The 23,163-nt window shown below is 32.3% G+C and overlaps 2 protein-coding genes and 1 pseudogene across 2 annotated transcripts; 2 read left to right on the top strand and 1 right to left on the bottom strand.

Annotated features, from left to right (window-relative positions):
- Positions 1-249: 249 nt before the first annotated feature.
- Positions 250-10,951, top strand: LOC11434035 (ABC transporter G family member 36). Its single transcript, XM_003626986.4, has 22 exons — positions 250-491; positions 752-1,127; positions 2,031-2,240; positions 2,510-2,594; positions 2,758-2,917; positions 3,024-3,100; positions 3,178-3,231; positions 3,620-3,710; positions 4,574-4,875; positions 5,730-6,489; positions 6,613-6,722; positions 6,912-7,068; positions 7,174-7,323; positions 7,526-7,683; positions 7,778-8,110; positions 8,244-8,534; positions 8,804-8,887; positions 8,993-9,126; positions 9,257-9,484; positions 9,584-9,755; positions 9,858-10,112; positions 10,401-10,951. Exons 2-22 carry the CDS (start codon positions 769-771, stop codon positions 10,671-10,673), a joined length of 4,443 nt encoding a protein of 1,480 aa, XP_003627034.2. The 5' UTR covers positions 250-491; positions 752-768; the 3' UTR covers positions 10,674-10,951.
- A 1,518-nt stretch (positions 10,952-12,469) lies between these two features.
- LOC11424325 (cytosolic sulfotransferase 15-like) lies at positions 12,470-13,847 on the bottom strand (annotated as a pseudogene).
- A 1,723-nt stretch (positions 13,848-15,570) lies between these two features.
- On the top strand, positions 15,571-20,995 carry LOC11419897 (NADP-dependent malic enzyme 4, chloroplastic). Its single transcript, XM_003626990.4, has 19 exons — positions 15,571-15,986; positions 16,416-16,536; positions 16,674-16,748; positions 16,884-17,035; positions 17,167-17,272; positions 17,374-17,439; positions 18,220-18,315; positions 18,420-18,491; positions 18,599-18,682; positions 18,767-18,865; positions 19,048-19,095; positions 19,192-19,245; positions 19,336-19,434; positions 19,536-19,625; positions 19,712-19,789; positions 19,919-19,993; positions 20,081-20,171; positions 20,272-20,400; positions 20,826-20,995. Exons 1-19 carry the CDS (start codon positions 15,844-15,846, stop codon positions 20,912-20,914), a joined length of 1,767 nt encoding a protein of 588 aa, XP_003627038.2. The 5' UTR covers positions 15,571-15,843; the 3' UTR covers positions 20,915-20,995.
- The last annotated feature ends 2,168 nt before the right edge of the window (positions 20,996-23,163 follow it).

Below are 23,163 nucleotides of genomic sequence, written 5' to 3' on the forward strand. Positions count from 1 at the left end.
GAAGGAAGCTGGTGAGAAGGCTGCAAAACCTAGCGGTCATGTTTGAATGGACTTTTATGTTTCTACAGACTCAAGTTGCATTCAACGGGAAGGAAAATATTCTTTATTATTAGTTTCATTATTAATTATAAAATAAAGGGGTTTTGCAAAATTATCTAATTGGAAAATTAAAATAATCATGTACGACAATTCTTCCAGCACAAACTACTTTGTCACACTCTTATATATAGTACATATAAATATTAATCTTGATAACATATTTTCATATCTTACAACAAAACCATTCATTGCTTCAACTTAAGACTCAGCTCAGGGCCAGTTCCATATAGTTCAAAAACTCTTGGATGAGTTGAGATATAAAGAACAAAAAGTCAAAAAAGTAAACAAGAGGGGAAGAAGTGTACTTTGAAACCAATCTTCCCCTTTTTGATTGGTTTTTCTTTGTGCTATTTATGTTTTGATAGACCCAGAAAATAATCAAGTATATTCATGTAAGTATATACACTTTTTTCATCTCCATTTTTGTTTGTTTGAACGAATCGAAGTGATAAGGGTTGCATCTCAGTGGATCGTACCAGCGAAGTTATGTTCTTTGTTTGGTAGATAAGAAATCAAAATAAATGAAACTTTTGGTTTTCTTCAAGCTTATGTGATATTAGAAGCAATTAAAAACTACCATATAGTTAATTTGTTCACCTCATGTTTTAATTTTCTCCTAATTTGGTTTCAATTCACTTATTTGTTTTTTCAGAACAAGGAGAAGCAAAAATGGATAGTAATTTAAGTAGAAGTATAAGTAGAAGCTTGAGTAGGTCAAGTTGGAAAATGGAAGAAGTGTTTGCTAGTGGAAGATATTCAAGAAGAACTTCTCAAGTTGATGAAGATGAAGAAGCTCTTAAATGGGCTGCAATTGAGAAACTACCAACCTATGATAGGTTAAGAACAAGTATTATGCAAACTTTTACTGAGGGTGATCAACCTCAGCCAGGAAACAGGCAGCAACACAAGGAAGTTGATGTTACCAAATTGGATATGAATGAAAGACAACAAATTATTGACAAAATTTTCAAGGTTGCTGAAGAAGATAATGAAAAGTACCTTAGGAAATTCAGAAACAGAATTGACAAGTGAGTTTCATAAATTTCATTTTACATATGGGTTGTTTGTTCCTTGGACACCAATAATTTGAGTAGATCATGTTATCTGTTGATCTTAGTTGTTGAATAGAGATCAGACGACTCATATTTAAGTAACTATATGGGGTTTGCATCAAAATCATTTCACTAAGATTATTCACTTTTGAAAAACACAATTGAAAAGACTTTTGATATTAACTTGCACCAAACAATGATAAATAAGCTTTTTAGCCTCAATCTATTATAAAGTCTACAAAATTCATCCCTTTAGATGCCCTTGCTTTCTCCTATAATTCCAGTTTGGAACATTTTTAGTTTGTTGAAATTTCTCAACAAAAATTAGTATTTTATTACATTACCTTACAATCTAAGGTTGTAGCCTTGTAGGTATCTATGTGCAAAAATTGATTTGAAATTATGCAAGATTTTTTGGTTTTCAATAATTTTATCCTCCCATTATTATATCCATTTGACTCTGCCATTTGAAGACAAAACATGTTTGCAAATAGCAATAGAGGGGGGGGACCATACATAACATGGGCCATCACTTGTCCCACACATCCTACGTATGGATATTTATTACATATATTACATCAATTAAATTAGCAGATTTTTTTTTCTTCTATTATTACAAATTAGCAGAATTTTATAGGCTATACTTTTCTATTCCTTCGATAATCAAAGGTTAAATTTTAGACTTAGCTTCGCCAAACATAATAGATAGTGAACTTTCCTTAACAAAGGGGCATGGAGTATGTATTAATGCTATTAAATGACTCAATGTTGAAAGTAATGTTACTTACAAAAGTGTCTAAACATTTTTCTTTAAAAACGTGACAATACTGTTCAAAATATATTCACTAATAATTATTATTATCCAATTTAATTTTGCAGGGTTGGAATAAGACTTCCAACAGTAGAAGTGAGGTTTAAGAATTTGACTGTTGAAGCTGATTCCTTTGTTGGCAGCAGAGCTTTGCCAACTTTACCAAATACTGCACTAAACATTCTTGAATCACTTATTGGCCTGTTTGGATTTAATACAACTAAGAGAACAAAACTCACAATTCTTAAAAATGCTTCTGGCATTGTTAAACCATCAAGGTAATATAATCAGGCTTTTGTTCATAGTTTGATTGGAACAATATTTACCTTAAGTTTTTTAGATTAAGGAATCTTACACTGATATTCAATCACAACTCTTCAATTTGTCACATTAAAATTATGTAATTGTTTGTTATATTGATTGTCGGAGTAAAATAATTTTACTTTAATAATGCATTGTAATTTATTCCCAAAGTTTTTATAGGCTATACTAGGTGAATTTATTATATAGTTTTTGATTTTATAATAATCTTTTTGGTTATGTACAGGATGGCCCTATTGTTAGGTCCCCCTTCTTCAGGGAAAACGACCCTATTGCTGGCATTGGCTGGAAAATTGGACTCTGAATTGAGGGTACATTCCAACCCCTTAATTTTAGTTAATTACTAATTTGAACTTTATATAATAATTAATGCCAATTTAAGGAATAATATAATAATTATGATGACGAAAACATGAAAAGAGTTGAATTGTATACATGATTGATAATATACTTAATTTATTTTTTATTAAACAGGTACAAGGAGATATTACATACAATGGACATAGACTTAATGAGTTTGTACCAAGAAAGACTTCAGCATATATTAGTCAAAATGATGTTCATGTTGGAGAAATGACTGTAAAAGAAACCTTAGATTTTTCAGCTAGATGCCAAGGAGTTGGAACTAGATATGGTAATTAAAATCAACCTCTCTCAAGACTAAAATAAAATCCATTTTTCTTTTTTAATTATTTTTTCTATAAATAATTTATTTTGATTTTTAAATAATGTTACTAAAGATCTACTAAGTGAGCTTGCTAGAAGGGAAAAGGAAGCTGGTATATTTCCAGAAGCAGAACTTGACCTGTTCATGAAGGTATTTTCATTATTTTTTGAATTTTATTATTATTATTGAAGAGAGTAAATACTTATTAATTATCTCAATTATTGTAGGCTACTGCAGTGAAAGGAACAGAAAGCAGTCTCATTACAGACTATACTCTCAAAGTAAGTATATTTTTGTTTTTCTCCCAACATTTCTTTTTCACATTAAAATGAGTGGGAATAAAACAAAAATTACTATTTATGACTTTTCCTATAAAATTAGACTTTTTAACTACTCCCACCAGCCACCAAGCTTTACCTTATTATACTTAGCCACCGAGAGAAAAGTTTATTACCTTTCATAAAATTTCCACTCACCTACCCTACATTGTGACTTCTTTGAAGATATTATGGTTAAAGTAGGTCCCACTTGTGGATCAATTGTTCTATATGGAAATTTAAGTTCATCTACAAGAAACACAATTATTGTTAATTACTGTGTTTAACGGTTTGATTGATTATGTTCCAACAAATCACATTGTTAATTAATTTCTTGTGTTTTATGAAACAGATATTAGGGCTTGATATTTGTAAGGACACTATAGTTGGTGATGAAATGAATAGAGGTGTATCTGGAGGTCAAAAGAAACGTGTGACCACAGGTTAGGACTAAAAAGTCAAAATAATTTTCTCCTCCTCTATTCAAATTATCTAGAACATGTTATTTGGTTGAACATTTCCACCTAAAGTCATATTCATATTTTTCTGCTGCAATATTTTTCAAACTTGACACTTGCATACATGTTTGAATTAAATTGATAAACATATTTGGACGTGGCTGCAAGTTGTAGACAAGACACCCTTTTACTCAATCATGATATAAAATATATATTTACATTTTTCTAAAGATTTTGAAAATCTGGCCACATGGGCCCCATGTAATTTAGTCCACTAAACTCAATCTTTTTGGAATTGGAATTCGTCCTTCTTCATCACCTGCCACCTTCTTCCTCCAATAAATTGTCAAAGAGTTCCCCTTTTCTTATTTGCTTTTTGAAAAATAACTTGCTTTAAGTAAAATGACTTTAATAAATATGCAAAGATAACATGTAAAAAATTTAAAGTAATCTAAATCAAATCATTGATTAGATTTTTTAAAAATAATATAATATAGTAACATTGTGATAAATATAATATATGTATACATTTTTCTATTAATATTAATTCATAGTTATTAAATTCCAAAACAATACAAATTCTATAATACCTTCTTTATATTATACATTATTTTCACATAATATATTCAATTGAATGCGAGTTAGTAGTAATGATCATAAATTTGCCTAAGCCATCATAGTTTTGTTGAAACTACCTTCGATAACTTTTACAAAATCGTGTTACTTTTGAGAAACTCAACTTATACCTAAAATGCATTAAATATGTGAAATTTTGTAGGTAACTATGACAAAGCAACTAGTAAAATGCATAACTGAAATTAATTGTTACAATTTGATTTCTAAAACAGGTGAAATGATTGTTGGTCCTACAAAAACACTATTCATGGATGAAATATCAACTGGTCTTGATAGTTCAACAACATTTCAAATTGTGAAATGTTTGCAACAAATTGTGCACCTAACTGAAGGAACAATCTTAATGTCACTTCTTCAACCAGCTCCTGAGACATTCGATCTTTTTGATGACATTATTCTTATATCTGAGGGTCAAGTTGTGTACCAAGGTCCACGTGAACACATTGTTGAATTCTTTGAATCTTGTGGGTTCCGTTGCCCTGAAAGAAAGGGAACCGCTGATTTCTTGCAAGAGGTATGATTATCATAACATCTACCTTCTTATTAATTGTACACTTATGAAGCACAAATACGAACACAGACACTCGACACGATTCGGATACGGTTACTCTGACACTGCTAATAATTTGAAGAAAAAAATCACATATTTTTAGTTAATTATAAGTGTCGGTGTCGAATATAACATGTATCCGACACCGAAACACACCTAATCAGAGGAGTGTCCGTGCTTCTTAGTTGTGCACCCTCGCACACCTTATTATTAAACAATGCATAAATAATGTCTGTCATTTTCTAATTTGGGTTCATGGGACCATAATACTGGTTAGGTTTTGTCTCTTTTTTTGTTAAGTCCAATGCATATCAACAAGTATAAAACCATTTGTTTGACTTTTTATAGAAAAATAGTGATATTTTTCCTCACAGATACCAATCATTGCATTGGCATTAAGGCACCCTACCACACATAACATGACACATGCTAATTAGTAATTTTTCTTTTTGACAAACTACTAATTAAAAAAAAATTAAAAACTAAGGTATGTATTATTTTGAAAATAATTTCTACTTTAATTTCTTATTTTCACTTTTCTAATTTCCAAGGTCCACTTTTCTATTATTCTCTACATAAGTCGCGTACCGACTATCTACATCCCCACTATTGAATTTTTTGAGAGTAGCGGACTACTCGAATCCGTATCACCTACCGTATGACTATGATGAAAATGCGTCTTAAAATTTCTATCATTAATGAAATGCAAACTATATTGTAAATGAAATACAATCTTTGATTTATAAGTTGATGATGTTATTTTGAAGGCAAAAAAAAAAGAAGGGGAAACTCAAATATGATTTGTAAATTTTGAACAGGTTACATCAAGAAAGGACCAAGAACAATATTGGGCAGACAAAAACAGACCATACAGATATGTTTCTGTGTCAGAGTTTGCAAACAAATTCAAAAGATTCCATGTTGGAGTACGTCTTGAACAAGAATTATCTGTTCCATTTGACAAGTCAAGTGCACACAAAGCAGCTCTTGTTTACAGCAAAAACTCAGTTCCAACAGGGGACATTTTTAAAGCATGTTGGGACAAAGAATGGCTACTTATCAAAAGAAACTCCTTTGTCTACATTTTCAAGACAGCTCAAATTTGCATCATTGCTATCATCGCAGCAACTGTGTTTTTAAGGACTGAAATGAAAAGAGATACTGAAGATGATGCTGCACTTTACGTTGGTGCGATTTTGTTCGCTATGATTATGAACATGTTCAATGGTTTTGCTGAACTTGCACTAACAATTCAAAGGCTTCCTGTGTTTTATAAACAAAGAGATCACCTTTTCCATCCTGCTTGGACTTACACAGTTCCAAATTTTCTGTTGCGTCTTCCGATTTCTATGTTTGAGTCTCTTGCTTGGATGGTTGTTACCTACTACACCATTGGATTCGCTCCCGAAGCCAGCAGGTTCTTTAAGCAATTTTTGTTGGTGTTCCTTATCCAACAAATGGCAGCTGGGATGTTTAGGTTCATTGCTGGAACATGTAGGACAATGATTATTGCAAATACTGGTGGAGCACTCATGCTTCTTGTTGTTTTTCTACTTGGTGGTTTCATCCTTCCTAAACGTGAGTATTGATAATCTAAGTAAAAAAGCATTTGAAAAGTGACTCTAAATCTAAATTCTAAAGTTACATTATTATTTGTTCAAAAAATGTGTTCACATTGGATGATTATTTATTTGTTTCCAGGTTCAATTCCTGACTGGTGGGTTTGGGCTAATTGGGTTTCACCATTGACCTATGCTTACCATGCCTTGGTTGTGAATGAAATGTATGCTCCAAGATGGATGCATCCAAATGTAAGTAAATATCAGCATAAGCTTTTAATTAAGAAAAAAATTTAAACATATTTTAGTCCTTAATCCTTATGTATGTAGTCGGTATTGGAAGGACTAAAGTCAAATATTTTACATATTATAAGAATCAATTCCAATGTTAATCATTTACTTATGAGTTAATTTTTGACTTAAACTTGTATTCTATTGCAGACTTCTGGAGATAAAACTACCACATTGGGTCTGGCTGTATTGAAGAACTTTGATGTTTATGCTAATGAAAATTGGTATTGGATTGGTGCTGGAGCTCTTGCTGTTTTAATTGTTTTTTACAATGTTCTCTTCACCCTTACACTTATGTACCTAAGTCGTAAGACCTCGCATTCTCATCAATCTTTTTATTTTCTTTCTTTCTTTCTGGTGAGTTTCTTCTTTCACTTTCTGTCTTAATAAAACTTTTTATTTTGTGTACTAGCTTTTGGAAACAAACAAGCAATTATATCTGAGGAAGATGCAACTGAATTGGAGGGTGAAGGAGATGTAAACGAACCAAGACTCGTGAGGCCGCCTTCCAACCGAGAATCAATGCTTCGATCACTATCCAAAGCTGATGGAAACAATTCAAGTAAGTGTTAGTAATGACCATTGTTGATTTTACAACCTCTCTTGAGAAAATTTGAACTTTGTCCTTGAAGTTGCAAGGCAAAGCTCTTACCACCGAGCATGCACTTCATCAACGCAAACATATTAAATTTATTGATGGTTTAGATAAATGTATGTCCTTGTTGATTTATTGATGTTCTTGTCTTATGCATGAATCACTTTAGGGGAAGTGGCAATGCAAAGAATGAGTAGCCAAAATCCAAACGGATTAAGAAATGCTGATGCAGACACTGGAAATGCACCAAGAAGAGGAATGATTCTACCTTTCCAACCACTTGCAATGTCCTTTGAGAGTGTTAATTACTTTGTGGACATGCCTGCAGTAAGGATACTATTACAACTTTATAATTAACATGATCAATGATTCGAGAGGTACTTATGAAGGCGATTCTAACATCGATATAAATTTTTGACAGGAAATGAAAGAGCAGGGAGTGACAGAAGATAGGTTACAATTGCTAAGGGAAGTAACCGGTTCCTTTAGGCCTGGAGTTCTTACTGCACTAATGGGAGTTAGTGGTGCCGGGAAGACAACTTTAATGGATGTTTTAGCAGGAAGAAAGACTGGTGGCTACATTGAAGGAGATGTTAGAATCTCTGGATACCCTAAGAACCAAGAAACCTTTGCAAGAGTTTCTGGTTATTGTGAACAAACTGATATTCATTCACCTCAAGTTACTATCAGAGAATCTTTGATGTACTCTGCTTTCCTTCGGTTGCCTAAAGAAGTTGGTAATGAGGAAAAGATTGTAAGTCTTCAGAACTATATCTTTTAATACTTTTGTGTAAACTAGTTTTACATTGACGTATGATAAGAATTAAGCATTTTTCATACATAGAAGGGTGAAAAAATAAAACTTTTGAATTGATTGATGTTTTCAGCAATTTGTGGAGCAAGTGATGGATTTGGTAGAGCTGCAAAGTCTCAAGGATGCTATTGTGGGGCTACCAGGAGTCACAGGGTTGTCAACTGAACAAAGAAAGAGGCTGACAATTGCGGTCGAGCTTGTTGCTAATCCTTCAATCATATTCATGGATGAGCCAACTTCTGGTCTAGATGCAAGAGCAGCTGCTATTGTTATGAGGACTGTAAGAAACACTGTTGATACTGGAAGAACAGTTGTGTGCACAATTCATCAACCTAGCATTGATATCTTTGAAGCCTTTGATGAGGTATACTACCCTACCTATATAAACCATCTTCTCATGTGTTTCTCTTTGTATATCCCGTTTTCTTTGGAATTTAAGCACTGGTTAACCACAAGTTGTAATCTGTAAAACCTAACCTTGAATAATAGAGAAGTAATGTAGGCACTATACAGTCGAAAACGTAGGCAGAATTGGCCGAACTTCGCGATCAAATCTCGTGTGTCCTTCGCTTTTTTTCGATCTTTTTTATTTTTAATCAGGGTTCCTGTTCTAACAAACTCCTTTTGTGCCAGCTCATATTGATGAAAAGAGGAGGGCAACTTATCTATGGAGGACCTTTAGGTCGGAATTCACACAAGATTATTGAATACTTTGAGGTATTAAAACTGATTGATTATATTTTTTTTTTATCACGTGCTTTAAGATGTGGTTCAAGTTTATGTATAATATCAAGTTTCAGGTTAACTCTTTTTTTTTAACAGGAAATTCCTGGTGTCCCAAAAATCAAGGAAATGTACAATCCTGCAACATGGATGCTAGAAGTTAGCTCCGTAGCCGCTGAAGTCCGTCTTGGAATGGATTTTGCTGAATACTACAAGTCATCAGCTTTGTTTCAGTAAGCAAACATACAATGCCATTAATTAAAGTGACATTAATGATCATTATACAACTGCCTCCGAGGGGATTTGGACTCCGTCCTCGAGTTTGTTACTTTGTTTTTGCTAACACATATGCTTATTGAGCAGGAGAAGCAAAGCTCTTGTAAAGGAGTTAAGTACACCACCACCAGGAAGTAGTGATTTGTTTTTCGCTACGAAGTACTCTCAATCAACATTTGGACAATTCACATCTTGTCTTTGGAAGCAGTGGTTGACATATTGGAGGAGTCCAGATTACAATCTAGTCAGATATTTTTTCTCCTTGGCTTGTGCTCTCATGATAGGGACAGTATTTTGGAAAGTTGGCGAAAACAAGTGAGAACTTCTTCATTTGAATTAAAATCAACTTAAGTAAATTTCAAAAATTATTACTTATTGATTTAAGCTAATTTCTTTCTTATTATCTTTGTTTAGGGAGAGCTCAACCGATCTGACACTGGTTATAGGAGCAATGTATGCTGCAGTTATTTTTGTGGGAATTAACAATTGTCAAACAGTTCAACCAGTTGTAGCCATTGAAAGAACAGTGTTCTATAGAGAAAGAGCTGCTGGAATGTATGCTCCTTTGCCTTATGCCTTAGCACAGGTAAGAGGCTGATATATAGATAACTTCTGGTGCAAGTTACTTTCTATCATTTCCATTGCCTTGTGAATATTACCTTATATGTTCCTGAATTTTCAATTACAGGTTCTCATTGAAGTACCATTTGTGCTATTTCAAGCATGTTATTACTCACTCATAGTGTATGCTATGGTGAGTTTTGAATGGAAGTTAGAAAAGTTCTTTTGGTTCGTCTTCGTCAGCTTCTTCTCCTTCTTGTACTTCACTTACTATGGAATGATGACTGTTTCCATCACACCAAACCATCAAGTTGCGTCAATCTTTGCAGCAGCGTTCTATGGACTCTTCAACCTCTTCTCTGGTTTCTTTATCCCAAGACCTGTGAGTACCATTCTAGTTTGGTTATTTTATAGTATATTACAACACATTAGCGTACGAATAAACCTTGCACAATACTTGAAAAAAATCACAATCATTCAATTTCACTGCATTAGTAGGTTTTTTTACCGACACTGCATAAAACACGTATACTATAAATTCATCTAGTTAATTCCACATCAGCAGATTTGATGCCATACCAATAAAAAGGACTAAAGTCTAGATACCAACACGATATAAAATCCTATAATGTTTTACTGACATTTTATTTACCAATTTTGGCATTTTCAGAAAATTCCAGGATGGTGGGTATGGTATTATTGGATCTGTCCAGTAGCATGGACAGTGTATGGATTGATTGTGTCTCAATATCACGATATAGATGATCCCATCAATGTGCTCGGAGCTACTCAAAACTTCACTGTCAAAGGATATATTGAACACCATTATGGTTTCAAACCTGATTTCATGGGTCCAGTTGCAGGAGTTTTGGTTGGTTTCACTTGCTTCTTTGCCTTTATATTTGCCTTCTGCATCAAGGCACTGAACTTCCAATCAAGATAAATGAATAATTACCTTCCTAGCTATCTACATTGGTGGAAAAATTAAGCTATGTTGCTGCAAAATGGTTACATTACAGTCCATGTGACTTGTGTATGTATATAACTTAGTGATTTATGCAACATATTTCATATTACTCATAGATGACTACCGATAATTTTGTTACTAGAGGATTGTGTTGATTAAGTGTAAATTGATCATGCTACTTTCTTAGTTTGGTTTGCTACTTTCTTGTATAAATGTTTATTATCATAAATAAAAAACTTATTCTTTTGCCTTAAGATATTTTTAGATTAAAGGGTATGTACAATCGAGGTAAAGTTATTATACACTTATTCTTCAATTTGCCACAACATGATATACATTTTTAAAATAAAAAATTGAAAAAGCAGTTATACAATATTTTGATGTCTGACATGTTGTGATTTTGTTGTTGGTGTAAAATACTAGATTATAATCAGTTTAAAAATATTGTATACATAAATATCAATTAATTTATGTGTTTCTCACTTACTTTAGACTTGTTTTTCGCACTGGCGAGATGTATCCTTCAGCGTCACTAGGCGAGACAAAACATATTTGAATTGTTGAATTTATCAACCTAACTTGCACGGAGATCAGATGTCCTCGCACATTGAGACATCACAAAATTTGTGGCTAAACTTGGTTTTCTCACTCATATGTGATTTGAATCACATTCTAAGATTATATACTTAATTCCCTTTGCTCAAACATCTCAACCGGAGCAATATCACATAAACATAATCACAAATACACGCCAAGAAACTCGTCGTGTCACATTCCATATGGAAACCAAAAGGCTGGAGTCCAAAACGTGTAACCTTAGAAACATTGATAGGCTTGATAAACTTAGAGTTGTCTGTTGTGATACTCTGAATAACTCCAGTACTGGTGGTTGGCTTGCTGATGGATCAGTGACATATTCCGATTAACATCCAAGGTGTAAACTCAAACTACATTGATTTGAATTTAAATTACAGTAATAATCCTAATCTCCAACAATGGTGAGCTGCTGGTGTAATCCTAATTTCCACTCAAACACAGTTCCCCTTAGCTAAAGTCTTTCATCTTAATATATACGCCTCTGACCATATGTCGATCCTCTTGGACATTGATCACCATACTTATAGTCCAATCTACAACAAGAGACCTAAAAGATTTGAACAAATTTAGCTAAGGAATAGAATGAGAATTGTATAAAGGTACTTAATGACTCTATCAACAAGCACTATGGTTCTGTCAAGTTCAAAGCTTAATTCTGCATGGATACTCTTCACAATTGGGGTCTCAGGACTTTTGGTAACATCCCAAGTAAAATCAGAAAGACTCAAAGCAACTTAGTAATCTTCACACTAAAATCCAAACTGAAGAGGTAATTGATAGAGCCGAAGATTTCAAAACCCGTATGGATAATATTTTGGATCACGAAACTGATGGAGTCAAAGAGCAAAATCATCTTGGCTTAAAAATGGTGTTAAAAATACTCATCAAAGTCATGCAAAGACATAATAAAAGTAAAATTAAGATTCACAATGATGCTAATGGTGTTGCTACTAATGTTGTGGAAATTAGGAACATACTGATCAGACATTTTCAAGACATCTTCACTTCAAGTAATCCAAATAATACTAAGGAGTCTACTCAAGTTGTTCAAGGGAGAATCATTGATAATTTGAAGAATTTATTAGGGATGGAGTTTCCAGAGGAAAAAATCAATCAAGACATAAAAAACATGAAACCTAATGGTATTTTTTATCAGAAATTTTGGAACTTAAAGAAGGAAGTATATACACGGCTTTAGGTATCCTCAATGGTAATGATGAGGTCGGACTCATAATTTTGCAATAAGAAGTAAATAATTTATTTTACATAATAACTCAAAAGAGCCTCTAAAACAAATAACTCAAAAGAAAACATTAATCAACCTTTGAAACATACACTCACATAACAATTGAGACAACCACATATGGTGTACTAAACATGTAGTACCTCTTTATTCAGCACAAGAGAAGAAAAAACATTTGTGCCATGCATGTTTCTTACATGTAGTAATAAAACATCCACTGACCATTTGACAATAGTGTGAAAGGATCGCTTTATGTTGTTGATAGGTCCACTTAACTTTTCTTCTATGATTTTGGATAGTTTTTCTTCCATTCAAGGAGAAAGATAATTTATCCAATCTCCTACTTCTGCCTTTCTAAAGAAGAACTTGTTCTCAAAGTTTAGTCCAACAGATCCAGATTTATTTACCTCCAATTCCTTCATCTTTTCAAAGCCACATAAATCTATTATGTTTTCTATCTCTTATTACTCTCCTCTTCTCTAGTAAAAGGGTAGCCCAAAAAATTTGCAATTCTATTGACTTGAAAAATTGCATTCTCTTTAACATCTTCATATTTCAAGAATAGAACTTTGTGTGATCTAGCCATGCTTTCCTTCAAGTAACCCAACTTATGATCCCAAAATGAACCAAATGGACTTATCCCATCACAATAACTTTCAAAAATTTCATCTATGCTTAAAGTTGGTAAAGATTGATTTGACCTTATTTTATTAGCATAAAACCAAGCAGACACAAAAGTGTCAAAAGGATTTCTACATATATAAATTATTTTACAATTGGACTCTTTAATTGACTTGGCTAGTGAAAAGAATGGAACATGAGTCCAAAAAGCCTTGGTTCATTCATGTTTGATAGGTTAATTTGAAAACTCTGGCTATCACTACCACCATAAACATTGTATTCAAAGAAAGGCACTAGTTCATGTGAATTGAATTTAAGTAATGGATGATCTTCTAAGGAAGAGAAATGATGACGATTAACAATGGCAAATGTGAGTGCTTTCAACCAAGTTGTGCCGGATTTTGGTAAGCTAGCAACAACAATATCATTGTCTTTGGCTTGAAAATGATTTTGAAAAGAGTTTATAGGTTGGATTAAATTTGATGGACACCAAAAACCTTGAAAAAAATAAAAAATTTGGGATGCCCCCCACCCTTTTACTCTAGGAAGTGAGAGGATTAACTGCTTAAATTCATGGTTTACCTTGTCTTGTTGGCATGCTTCTTGTCCATCCCTTGATTGGTCTCTCATGAGATGTGTGAGATTGCTTGAAGCCATTGGAGGAAAACAAAAATGCTAACTTGCTATAGTAGTCATTTGTGTAAAAAAATTGTTAACAACAAACTATAATATTTATAGGGTCCTGTTAATAAGTGTCTTAAGGATTTTGTTTAAAGAATCCATATAAAAAAATTGTCTTAGAAATACCGGTCAAACATTTGTCTAAGTCACAAACACATAATCTTCTATACAAAAGTTATTTCTTTTGACTCATTAAACAATACCTAAAAACATTTGTTAACATTTTCTGTAATATCCATTGCAAACAAATTTTGTAGCACGAAATTCATTCAATAATTTCATGTTTGACTTTAATTTAATTTAATATTTTATACAATAATTCATATGTAGCAGACAATTTGAAATAAACAATACCCTTTTGTTTTGTATTTCGCGACGACCTTGTGTGAATATTGTATATGTAAATTTGTTAATATTTTGTCTATGCAGAACTGAACCTTTAAAATAAGATAAAATATTCATTGCAAACGTTCCAGATCTAAACCAATTTTATAATATTATTTCATTGTAGACCTCTTCTTAGTCCCTTAAGAATAATATGATCAGAGATTCGACTTCAGACTCTTTACATATGAAAAAATCCGATTAAAAGGGGAGAACGCACCTTGTAGCCCACATATTTTCCAAAAGAAATTAGTCATTATTAGAAATTTGGTGCTAATATCATGGTAATCTAAAAAAAGTCTTATATTTTTTTATATTAATCCTTAAAGAAAATGCTAATGAATGCCCTAAGGACACTTTTTAAGAACTTTAGATGGTAAGTTTTTATGGAAACTTACGCATTTAATGCATCAGAAATTGAAATATGATGTTTTTTCAATAAATAGTTTCTTAATTGACTATCCTTAAAGAGTGCCCTTAGGACACTCGTTAGCAAGACTAATCATTAAATAACTTCAAATGTTTCCTTTCAACAAAAATTAAATGTTTGGTCGAGTAGTAAAAAGATAGATGTTAGACTCGAAAATGTTTAAATATCTTGGATTTAAGTCTCACTAATATCATTGAAGGGTTGTAAGTGCTCTTTAAATCCTAAGGTCTTCTCTACCTTGAATTGGAGGCACCAACCCTTCACCCTAATTTTTTCACCAAAATAATAATAATATAAACAAACCGTTTAATCGATAATGTAGCACATGGAATTCACTTTGAGTAAATTAGATTCCACTCTACCGAGAGATGCTTAAATTAAAACATCCTCTCTCTTATGTTAAAATATACACTTCTCTTCTCTCTCATGCAACATATATCAGAAAAAATTACACTCTCTCGTCTAAGAGAAGTTTGGATTACATTTCTCTCTTCTTTTATGTTAAAATCTACACTTACCATAAGAAATGTAATTCAAGCTTCTCTTAAGAGAGAAGAGAGTTTTTTATTTTATTTTTTTTGCGTTAAATAGCATCACATTTGCAACAAATTTTAAAAAATTAAATATAAAAATATATTTTCAAAAATTGTGTAATCAATATCTTAAAAGCTTAAATATTTATCTTTTAAATATAAAACTCGTTATTTGAACAACTATTTTTTTAAAACAACTTATGATACAACCAAAATATATTAAGAAATGAGATTTAGATCATCTCCTTTCCCCCGTTTTTTATTTTGTGTCTTAAATTTTAGAGAAAAGATCAAGAGAGAGAAAATAAATAATAAATAAAATCAAAAGAGAGGAAAACATAAAATGGGAAAGTGAAAAGCTTCTCCTAAAGACTCTCCCTCTGATCATCATTTCTTGTAGACAACCGCAACTCTCTCTGCTTCATACATTTGTCTCACAATCATGATCTCCTAAAACACATCCACTTTCATGGTAATAACAAAAAAAAAAATGTTTTAACACATATTTCCATTTTTGTGGTAAATTTGATCAAAGTGCAATGAATGCATAGGTGAGTGGTCTTCTTGTAGTAACCAGAGAAAGCATTTTGGTTTTTTGAGGTTGCATTGTTCAATTCCTACCAGGAGATCAGGTGATCACAGACCCATCAGCATTGCATGGAGACAAGTAATGTTTCTAGTTCCACGGTGGCTGACATTGATGATAATCCCACCATTGCCGGCGGTGTTCGGGATGTTTATGGTGAGGATAGAGCCACTGAGGATCAGTTTGTTACTCCTTGGAGTGTTACTGTTGCTAGGTGTGTTATGTGACTTGTAATTTGTAATCATAATCATCATATTCATATTGTAACGTAGCTTTCTCTTTAAAGTGAATCACTAATTAGTCCTCAAATTGTAGCTTTCTCTTTCGTTTGTGTAATTAACGAAATTTCAATTCAAAAATGATTCATGAAACTGAAAAATGAAAATCATTGGCCTATGAAACCCTATACTTCACATTGAAGAAATTTCAAGTGTCTACGTGCCAGTTACGTCTCTAGTGTCTATGTGAGTGTTTCGTAGTGGTTGATCATATTAGTCTTTTCGAGATTATTAATTTCGTTTCGAGTAGATTATTTTAAAATTTTGTTAATTTCATGGAACGAATTGTCTCATTCCAAAAGACTAAAGTGATGATTCAATTTTTGTGTAATTTCTTTTTGTGATGAATTGTTTGGTTTTTTTAGTGGATATACTTTGTTGAGAGATCCACATTTCAATAAAGGACTGGCCTTCACCGAGAAAGAGAGGGATGCACACTACTTGCGTGGTCTTCTTCCCCCAACAGTTATTTCTCAAGAAATTCAGGTTCATCATCTCATTGTATTAAATTCTCATAGTAATCTTTTTCTATCGTTTATATGAAAAATGTTTCCATGTTGTTGGATTGTGTATGACCATGAATGAGTCCACGATCAATGAAAAATCTTTCTTCATTTTTATAGGTAAAGAAAATGATCCAAAACATAAGACAGTATCAAGTTCCATTGCAGAAGTACATGGCAATGATGGATCTTCAGGTAGCCTTGTGAAAAATCCCTAGCTTTATAGGATAGTTATTAAATAATGTCGGATATTAATGAACGTTCGCCCCAATTGATTTGCAAACATTGAGATTGGAATGTAATGTTTTCCATTTTGTTATATTGTTGTAGGAGAGAAATGAAGGGCTGTTTTACAAGCTTCTTATTGATCATGTTGAGGAGTTACTCCCGGTTGTTTATACTCCGACTGTTGGTGAAGCTTGCCAGAAATATGGGTCCATCTTCATGCATCCTCAGGGACTTTATATAAGCTTGAAAGAGAAGTAAGTTTCATTTCAATTGTTCCTTTATCCTCTTTTAATTTTTGATATGCACTTATGATTGAATTTTTATATACCGTGTCTATTATTCATCGCAAAATAATTGTTCGATTTCTCTTGGCTGAGGTATAAAGAGGAAGGATTCTTGAAGTACTTAGGAATTGGCCTGAGAAGAACATTCAAGTCATTGTTGTAACTGACGGAGAGCGGATCTTGGGACTTGGGGATCTTGGTTGTCAAGTAATTTCTCTTATATTTGATTGCAAATATTATGATCATTATATTCATATGATCTGACACTGTAATATCTCCTTTGGTAATAATGCATGTTGTATTTTCAGGGGATGGGAATTCCAATAGGAAAACTTTCTCTATATACAGCACTTGGTGGAGTTCGTCCTTCTTCGGTAAGTGTTTTTGGCCTACCATGTCTGTCACAAACTTGAGTTGCGGATTTATGATTTCTTACTTTATTTTGAAAAAGTATTGAAATTTATGCTGCAGATTTTGTCCCCTAACATATCCGCAAGTATTGCGTCCACCCCCAAATAAGATAATTTGGCCCTGTTTAAATAAACAATTAATTAAGCGCTTATCATGCAATTGCTTATTTATAAGCTATTTTGTAAACAAAAGATTAAAAAAAGTCAAATTTTTCTCATATAAGTTATAAGCTGTTTTCATAAGCGATCCTACTAAGATTATGGAAATAAAATGAAAATAGCTTACGGGCATGTCTTAAGTTGTTTTCATAAGTTCTTTCGAATAGTCTCACAAGTGCTTATACCAGTAGATAAGCTAAAACAAGTCGGTCCAAACTGACCCAAAATAATGACAAGAAAATGAAAAATAAGGAAGTTGTTTGAGATATTCGTATAGTTGCTCTTATGTTATATGGCCTAATCCCTTGTAAAATAAATGGGTTTTTGACAATGGACATAGAAATACAATTTGCAGTAATTGTTGTTGTGAATTATGATTATATGTAAAGAAAAGTAAAAACACTTTTCAATTCATATTTTATAGACTGTTGAAATAGTGTTTATAGTGTTCTTACTTCTAAGTTAGGTTTATTTATGCAAGTTATGTAAGTTAGTTTAGACTGGTCCTAATTTCAATACTTCTTTCCCTAATTTATTTGATGTGGCTTTAATTTCTTAGCACAACCCTGATATTATATGTTTCAGTGCTTGCCTATTACCATTGATGTCGGTACAAATAATGAGAAGTTGTTGAATGAAGAATTATACATAGGGCTTAAACATAGACGAGCAACTGGGAAGGTTCTCTTTTTTTGTTTTTTTTCCTGGACATCCTTTTTATTTCTTGGCATCCAGCTCATTTTAAACTAAAGAATACTCAATTTGTTTAAACTCTTTGATTCCAGGAATATGCTGAACTTCTCGAAGAATTCATGACGGCATGCAAGCAAAATTACGGAGAAAAAGTCCTCATCCAGGTACTAAGAAGTGTGCAAAGACATCATTTATTAGTTTATTAGCTCACAAATGAAACACTAGTTTTCATGTTTTCCGTTTTCTGAATCAGTTTTACCCTTTTATTTAGTTTGAAGACTTTGCAAACCACAATGCTTTTGATCTACTTGAAAGATATAGGTCAACGCATCTTGTTTTTAATGATGATATTCAGGTAAGGAATTCATGTCTTAAAATATGAATTTAGTTACTATTGTGACCAATATTTATCTCTTATATGCTATGGACTTTGTTTCAGGGAACTGCAGCAGTGGTCCTTGCAGGAATAGTTTCAGCTCTAAATTTGGTTGGAGGAAGCTTGGGCGACCACCGGTTCTTGTTCCTTGGTGCTGGAGAGGCAAGTCCTTACAATTTGAGTATCATATCCCCTACATTCGAGAGTTTAATAGTTTTACAACAAGGAATAAATCAGAAATTTTTAGTATTGAACATTATGATATCACTTTGAATTGTTCCCTAACAACAAACTAGTAAATTGTCTATGTCCTTATCAATGACTTGTATTGTTTGTTTTGGCAGGCAGGCACTGGAATAGCGGAACTCATTGCACTCGAAATATCAAAACGGGTACCTTTTTCTGTTATCTTTCAGAGTGATGTATAGGGATTAATGATGTGAGCATTTCATGAACGGTGTATATTTATTCGGAAAACTACTGTGCAGACAAATTCCCCGCTGGATGAAGTGAGCAAGAACATTTGGTTGGTGGACTCAAAGGTAGTAAATAATCCAACTTAGCTCGTACATGTAGAAACTAAATTCTCATTTTCTGTCTAGATTACTCTTATAATTCTTCTATCTCTGCAGGGTTTGATTGTGAGTTCTCGCAAAGAATCACTTCAACATTTCAAGAAGCCATGGGCTCATGAACACGAACCTGTTGAGAAACTTGTAGATGCTGTTAAAGTACAATCTCTGTCTCCTATTCGTCCACTCACACACAAGCACACACACTCGGAGAGAAAAGAAGTTTCAAATTTTTCACATTTCAATGTTTTCTTTTTCAGCAAATTAAGCCAACAGTGTTGATTGGAACATCAGGGCAAGGGAGAACTTTTACTCAGGATGTTGTTGAAGCGATGGCCTCTTTAAATAAGGTACTTTGTCAACCTATTCATCATCCCAATATGCAATTTGATGCTTATGTTATCTGAATCCATGTGCCATATGGTAATGCTCGCAGAAACCTATTATTCTTGCTCTTTCCAACCCAACATCTCAGTCAGAATGTACTGCAGAAGAAGCTTATACGTGGACTCAGGTAATGTGAAAACACGGCTAGTAGCTTTATGTTGAAAATTTCGGCTTCCTTATCACTTCATATGGATGATAACGAAGAATGACTCTTCTCATTCGTTTTTTATTCATTGTCCGTTTGTGTTTCTGTCAGGGACATGCCATTTTTGCTAGCGGTAGTCCATTTTCCCCAGTTGAATATGAAGGAAAAGTGTTTGTACCTGGCCAGGTCTGAACTCAATGGAAAGTTTATAAATGTCAGAAGAAAAAAAATCCGTATCAAATGAATTCTAATTTAATTTTTTTTGTTAATCAGGCCAATAACGCATACATTTTTCCTGGATTTGGTCTCGGTTTAATAATGTCTGGTACAATCCGAATGCACGATGGCTTGCTTCTGGCAGCTTGTAAGTGCTTCAGAGATTCAAACATTCACTTCAATAATGATGCTTGATTGACATATAACTACCTCTGAGCTCTGACTTAAATTTCCATTCAATGGAACAGCTGAAGCTTTGGCTTCACAGGTTACTCAAGAGCATTATGACAGGGGACTCATATACCCGCCTTTCACTAACATCAGAAAGATTTCGGCACACATTGCCGCCAAAGTGGCAACTAAGGCTTATGAGCTTGGTGAGCGTTAGTTTTCGTTTTGGTTAAAAATTTCATTTTTTTTATGTTTGGCTAAATATGTTTTTAGTCCTTAAACTGTGGTAATTTTTGCTTTTGGCCCCCCATTTTTTTTACTCGTCTTGTCACTTCATTTCTTAAAATGCATCGACATTTCTCTTTACAATTATTTCTGCTGGTCAGACAACCTATGAGACAACAGATTTGGATTTGCTGCAATAACAAATTCACGCATTCGTAGAGTCAGCACATCAGTGACCACTAGATTGCATGGAATTTGTGAGTGCAGCATATCCAAATCCATAAATAACGACCAAAAGAGAAAATTATCATATTTTGGATTTGGATGACGAATCATATTTAAACCTTAATGGTTTTCCTTCTCGAATTTTAGATTATTTAATAAATTTATCTAACAAATTGTTCAGGCTTAGCCACTCGCCTTCCTCAACCAAAAGATTTGGTGAAATTTGCTGAGAGCTGTATGTATAGCCCAAATTACAGAAGCTACCGGTGAAATAACATTAGTCCTTTTTTTCTTTCAAATTTTTAGGATTTTATCATGAGGATTATCTCCTTTTTAATGTACCTTTTCTGCTCCTGTAAGTTTTTCTATTCCATTTGGTGGAATTAGGAGAGTGGTAACTGGACTTAGTATAGTTTGAAATATATTTTTATTCTGTGATAAATAATAGGTTACAGCAAATAAAATAGAAAATGAAGCAGTTGAAAGCTTCTGCAAGCATAAATAATGCTTGTACATTTGAAAGAAAAAAAAAATAATGTATGTATTATGTATTTCTAGTTTCCTTTTTTTCTTCCCTTTATTGATTTATATGTCAAGATTGTTTACTTTTCTTTAAAAACATGGATTGGCTTAATCAAAATAATATTTGGTTCCAACAAACTTTTGTTTGTTTTTCAAAAACATTACTTCTTCTTAAATAATTTTTTTATGATATCTTGAGAAAGTTATTCACTAGACATTCTTAGGAGAAAAAATAGAGATTGGAAAAGACTTTATGATATTATGTTCTATGTGAACAAAGTTTTAAGTTTTTAAACAACTCTGAATATTGTAATATTAACTGATGTATGAGAATATTTAACATATGATTTGTTATAATATAATTATAAATCTGACTAGTTTCAATGATCTATATTATTATGTATATTAAAACTATTTTTGAAAATGATTTTTTTATTTGAAAAAGACTAATAAATGTATCCTTACAAATTTGTCTGATGAAAGTTTTGAAACGATGCAACTCTCCTGGATAAATGTACCATCAAAGGAGGAGAAAAAAGGAAATCAAAATCAAAGTTACCTTATGGTGATAATGGATTTTGAAATCCATCAGAAAGATTGAAATTAGTTTGAATTGTGTGTAAAACTATTGCAATATCGGATATGAGTTAGATATGTATCCGAAAATCTATTGATCCTATCAAAGTTAAGAAATTAATAATAACTTTTACATAAAATAAAATTATATCAGTTAATCTTGATGTGTGTGTATTTATTGCATAATGTGTCGCATAACTCTATCAGACCGATCTATGATCATCATCGTAACTAGCGTTACAATTAGCAGCATCATGTCCAAAGTTCATCGTTGCTTCTATTCTAGTTTTAAAAAAAAATTATGACATTTATTTCAACTTTTATTGTATTATGTCAATTTCCATAACCTATTTATTTAAGTTTAGTTTTTTTATCGTCATAAGGCGTAAAATTCATTTTGGCGTAAATTGAACATGCCACACAACTGCGACGATATAAATTAATCTCGTGAAACTAATAGGACCATACGTTATTCCATTTAAAGATATAAATAAAAAAAAATTAAAAATTATAAAATAATTAATGTTAATCGCTTATAAATATCTTGTCATACGTCACAAACAGTTGTGATATTGTTTAGAGAATTACTTATTTATTCCCGGGTGTTGGTAGACTTTACTGCCCTCTTGTCAAACTTTGGATTTTCAAAACCTCTTTTTCACTTAGTGGTGGGACTTACTCTATATGTTTTATGTCTATCCCTATAAATGGAATTAAAATTTATATTTTACCGTAATTTTTTATTTGCAAATGTGTATTTTCAAAAGTTAACCTTTTAAAAATATTATTTTTTAAAATATTATATGAATCACACATAATTAAATTTCTCACATTCACATGAATTAAACATAAGTTTTTAATCGTGTGTTTCGATCACAAACAAACAACAACACCAACTACATACATAAATCACCATTATATCTTTTATAGAATTTATATCTTACTCATTCTTCATGTATTAAACATTACTCTTGAATCATGCATTTCAATTTCAAACAGCAACACCAATAACATACATGAATCATTGATTATCCTGCAAAGAATACACATCTCCCTCATTTTTCACGTATTAAATATGTCTCTTTGAATCATGAATCCTATGTGAGAATAAATAACATATATGTTAAAAATTGGAAGTGATTGTAAAGTTTAACCTCTATTAAATTTATGTTTTATGTATATTTTATCTATCAAGAAAATTATTTGTTTTTATAAATAGCTGCATAAAATGTTGGAACGGTCTATAATTTTATGAACAAATTATGAATTACATCATTTACTATTTTAATAATAGACGAGTAACATCTATAACATTAATTGTCTATTTATTCACTCATTGTTTCTATATACTATTTTGTATTTTCTTCATTCCTTTATATTAAATCATATTATATATTATACATGCATATGCATGTTTCAGT

This window comes from Medicago truncatula, chromosome 8 (genome assembly GCF_003473485.1).
Source record: "Medicago truncatula cultivar Jemalong A17 chromosome 8, MtrunA17r5.0-ANR, whole genome shotgun sequence".
NCBI classification, from domain to species: domain Eukaryota; kingdom Viridiplantae; phylum Streptophyta; class Magnoliopsida; order Fabales; family Fabaceae; genus Medicago; species Medicago truncatula.

Bases quoted from the DNA above. Each gene is read 5' to 3' on its own strand.
- LOC11419897 (XM_003626990.4), top strand. From the start codon at position 15,844: ATGGAGACAAGTAATGTTTCTAGTTCCACGGTGGCTGACATTGATGAT. The intron at 19,790-19,918 runs GTAATGTGAAAA...TGTTTCTGTCAG, and splicing joins AAGCTTATACGTGGACTCAG to GGACATGCCATTTTTGCTAG. The intron at 19,994-20,080 runs GTCTGAACTCAA...TTTGTTAATCAG, and splicing joins AAGTGTTTGTACCTGGCCAG to GCCAATAACGCATACATTTT.
- LOC11434035 (XM_003626986.4), top strand. From the start codon at position 769: ATGGATAGTAATTTAAGTAGAAGTATAAGTAGAAGCTTGAGTAGGTCA. The intron at 3,711-4,573 runs GTTAGGACTAAA...TTTCTAAAACAG, and splicing joins AAAGAAACGTGTGACCACAG to GTGAAATGATTGTTGGTCCT. The intron at 9,756-9,857 runs GTAAGAGGCTGA...TTTCAATTACAG, and splicing joins TGCCTTATGCCTTAGCACAG to GTTCTCATTGAAGTACCATT.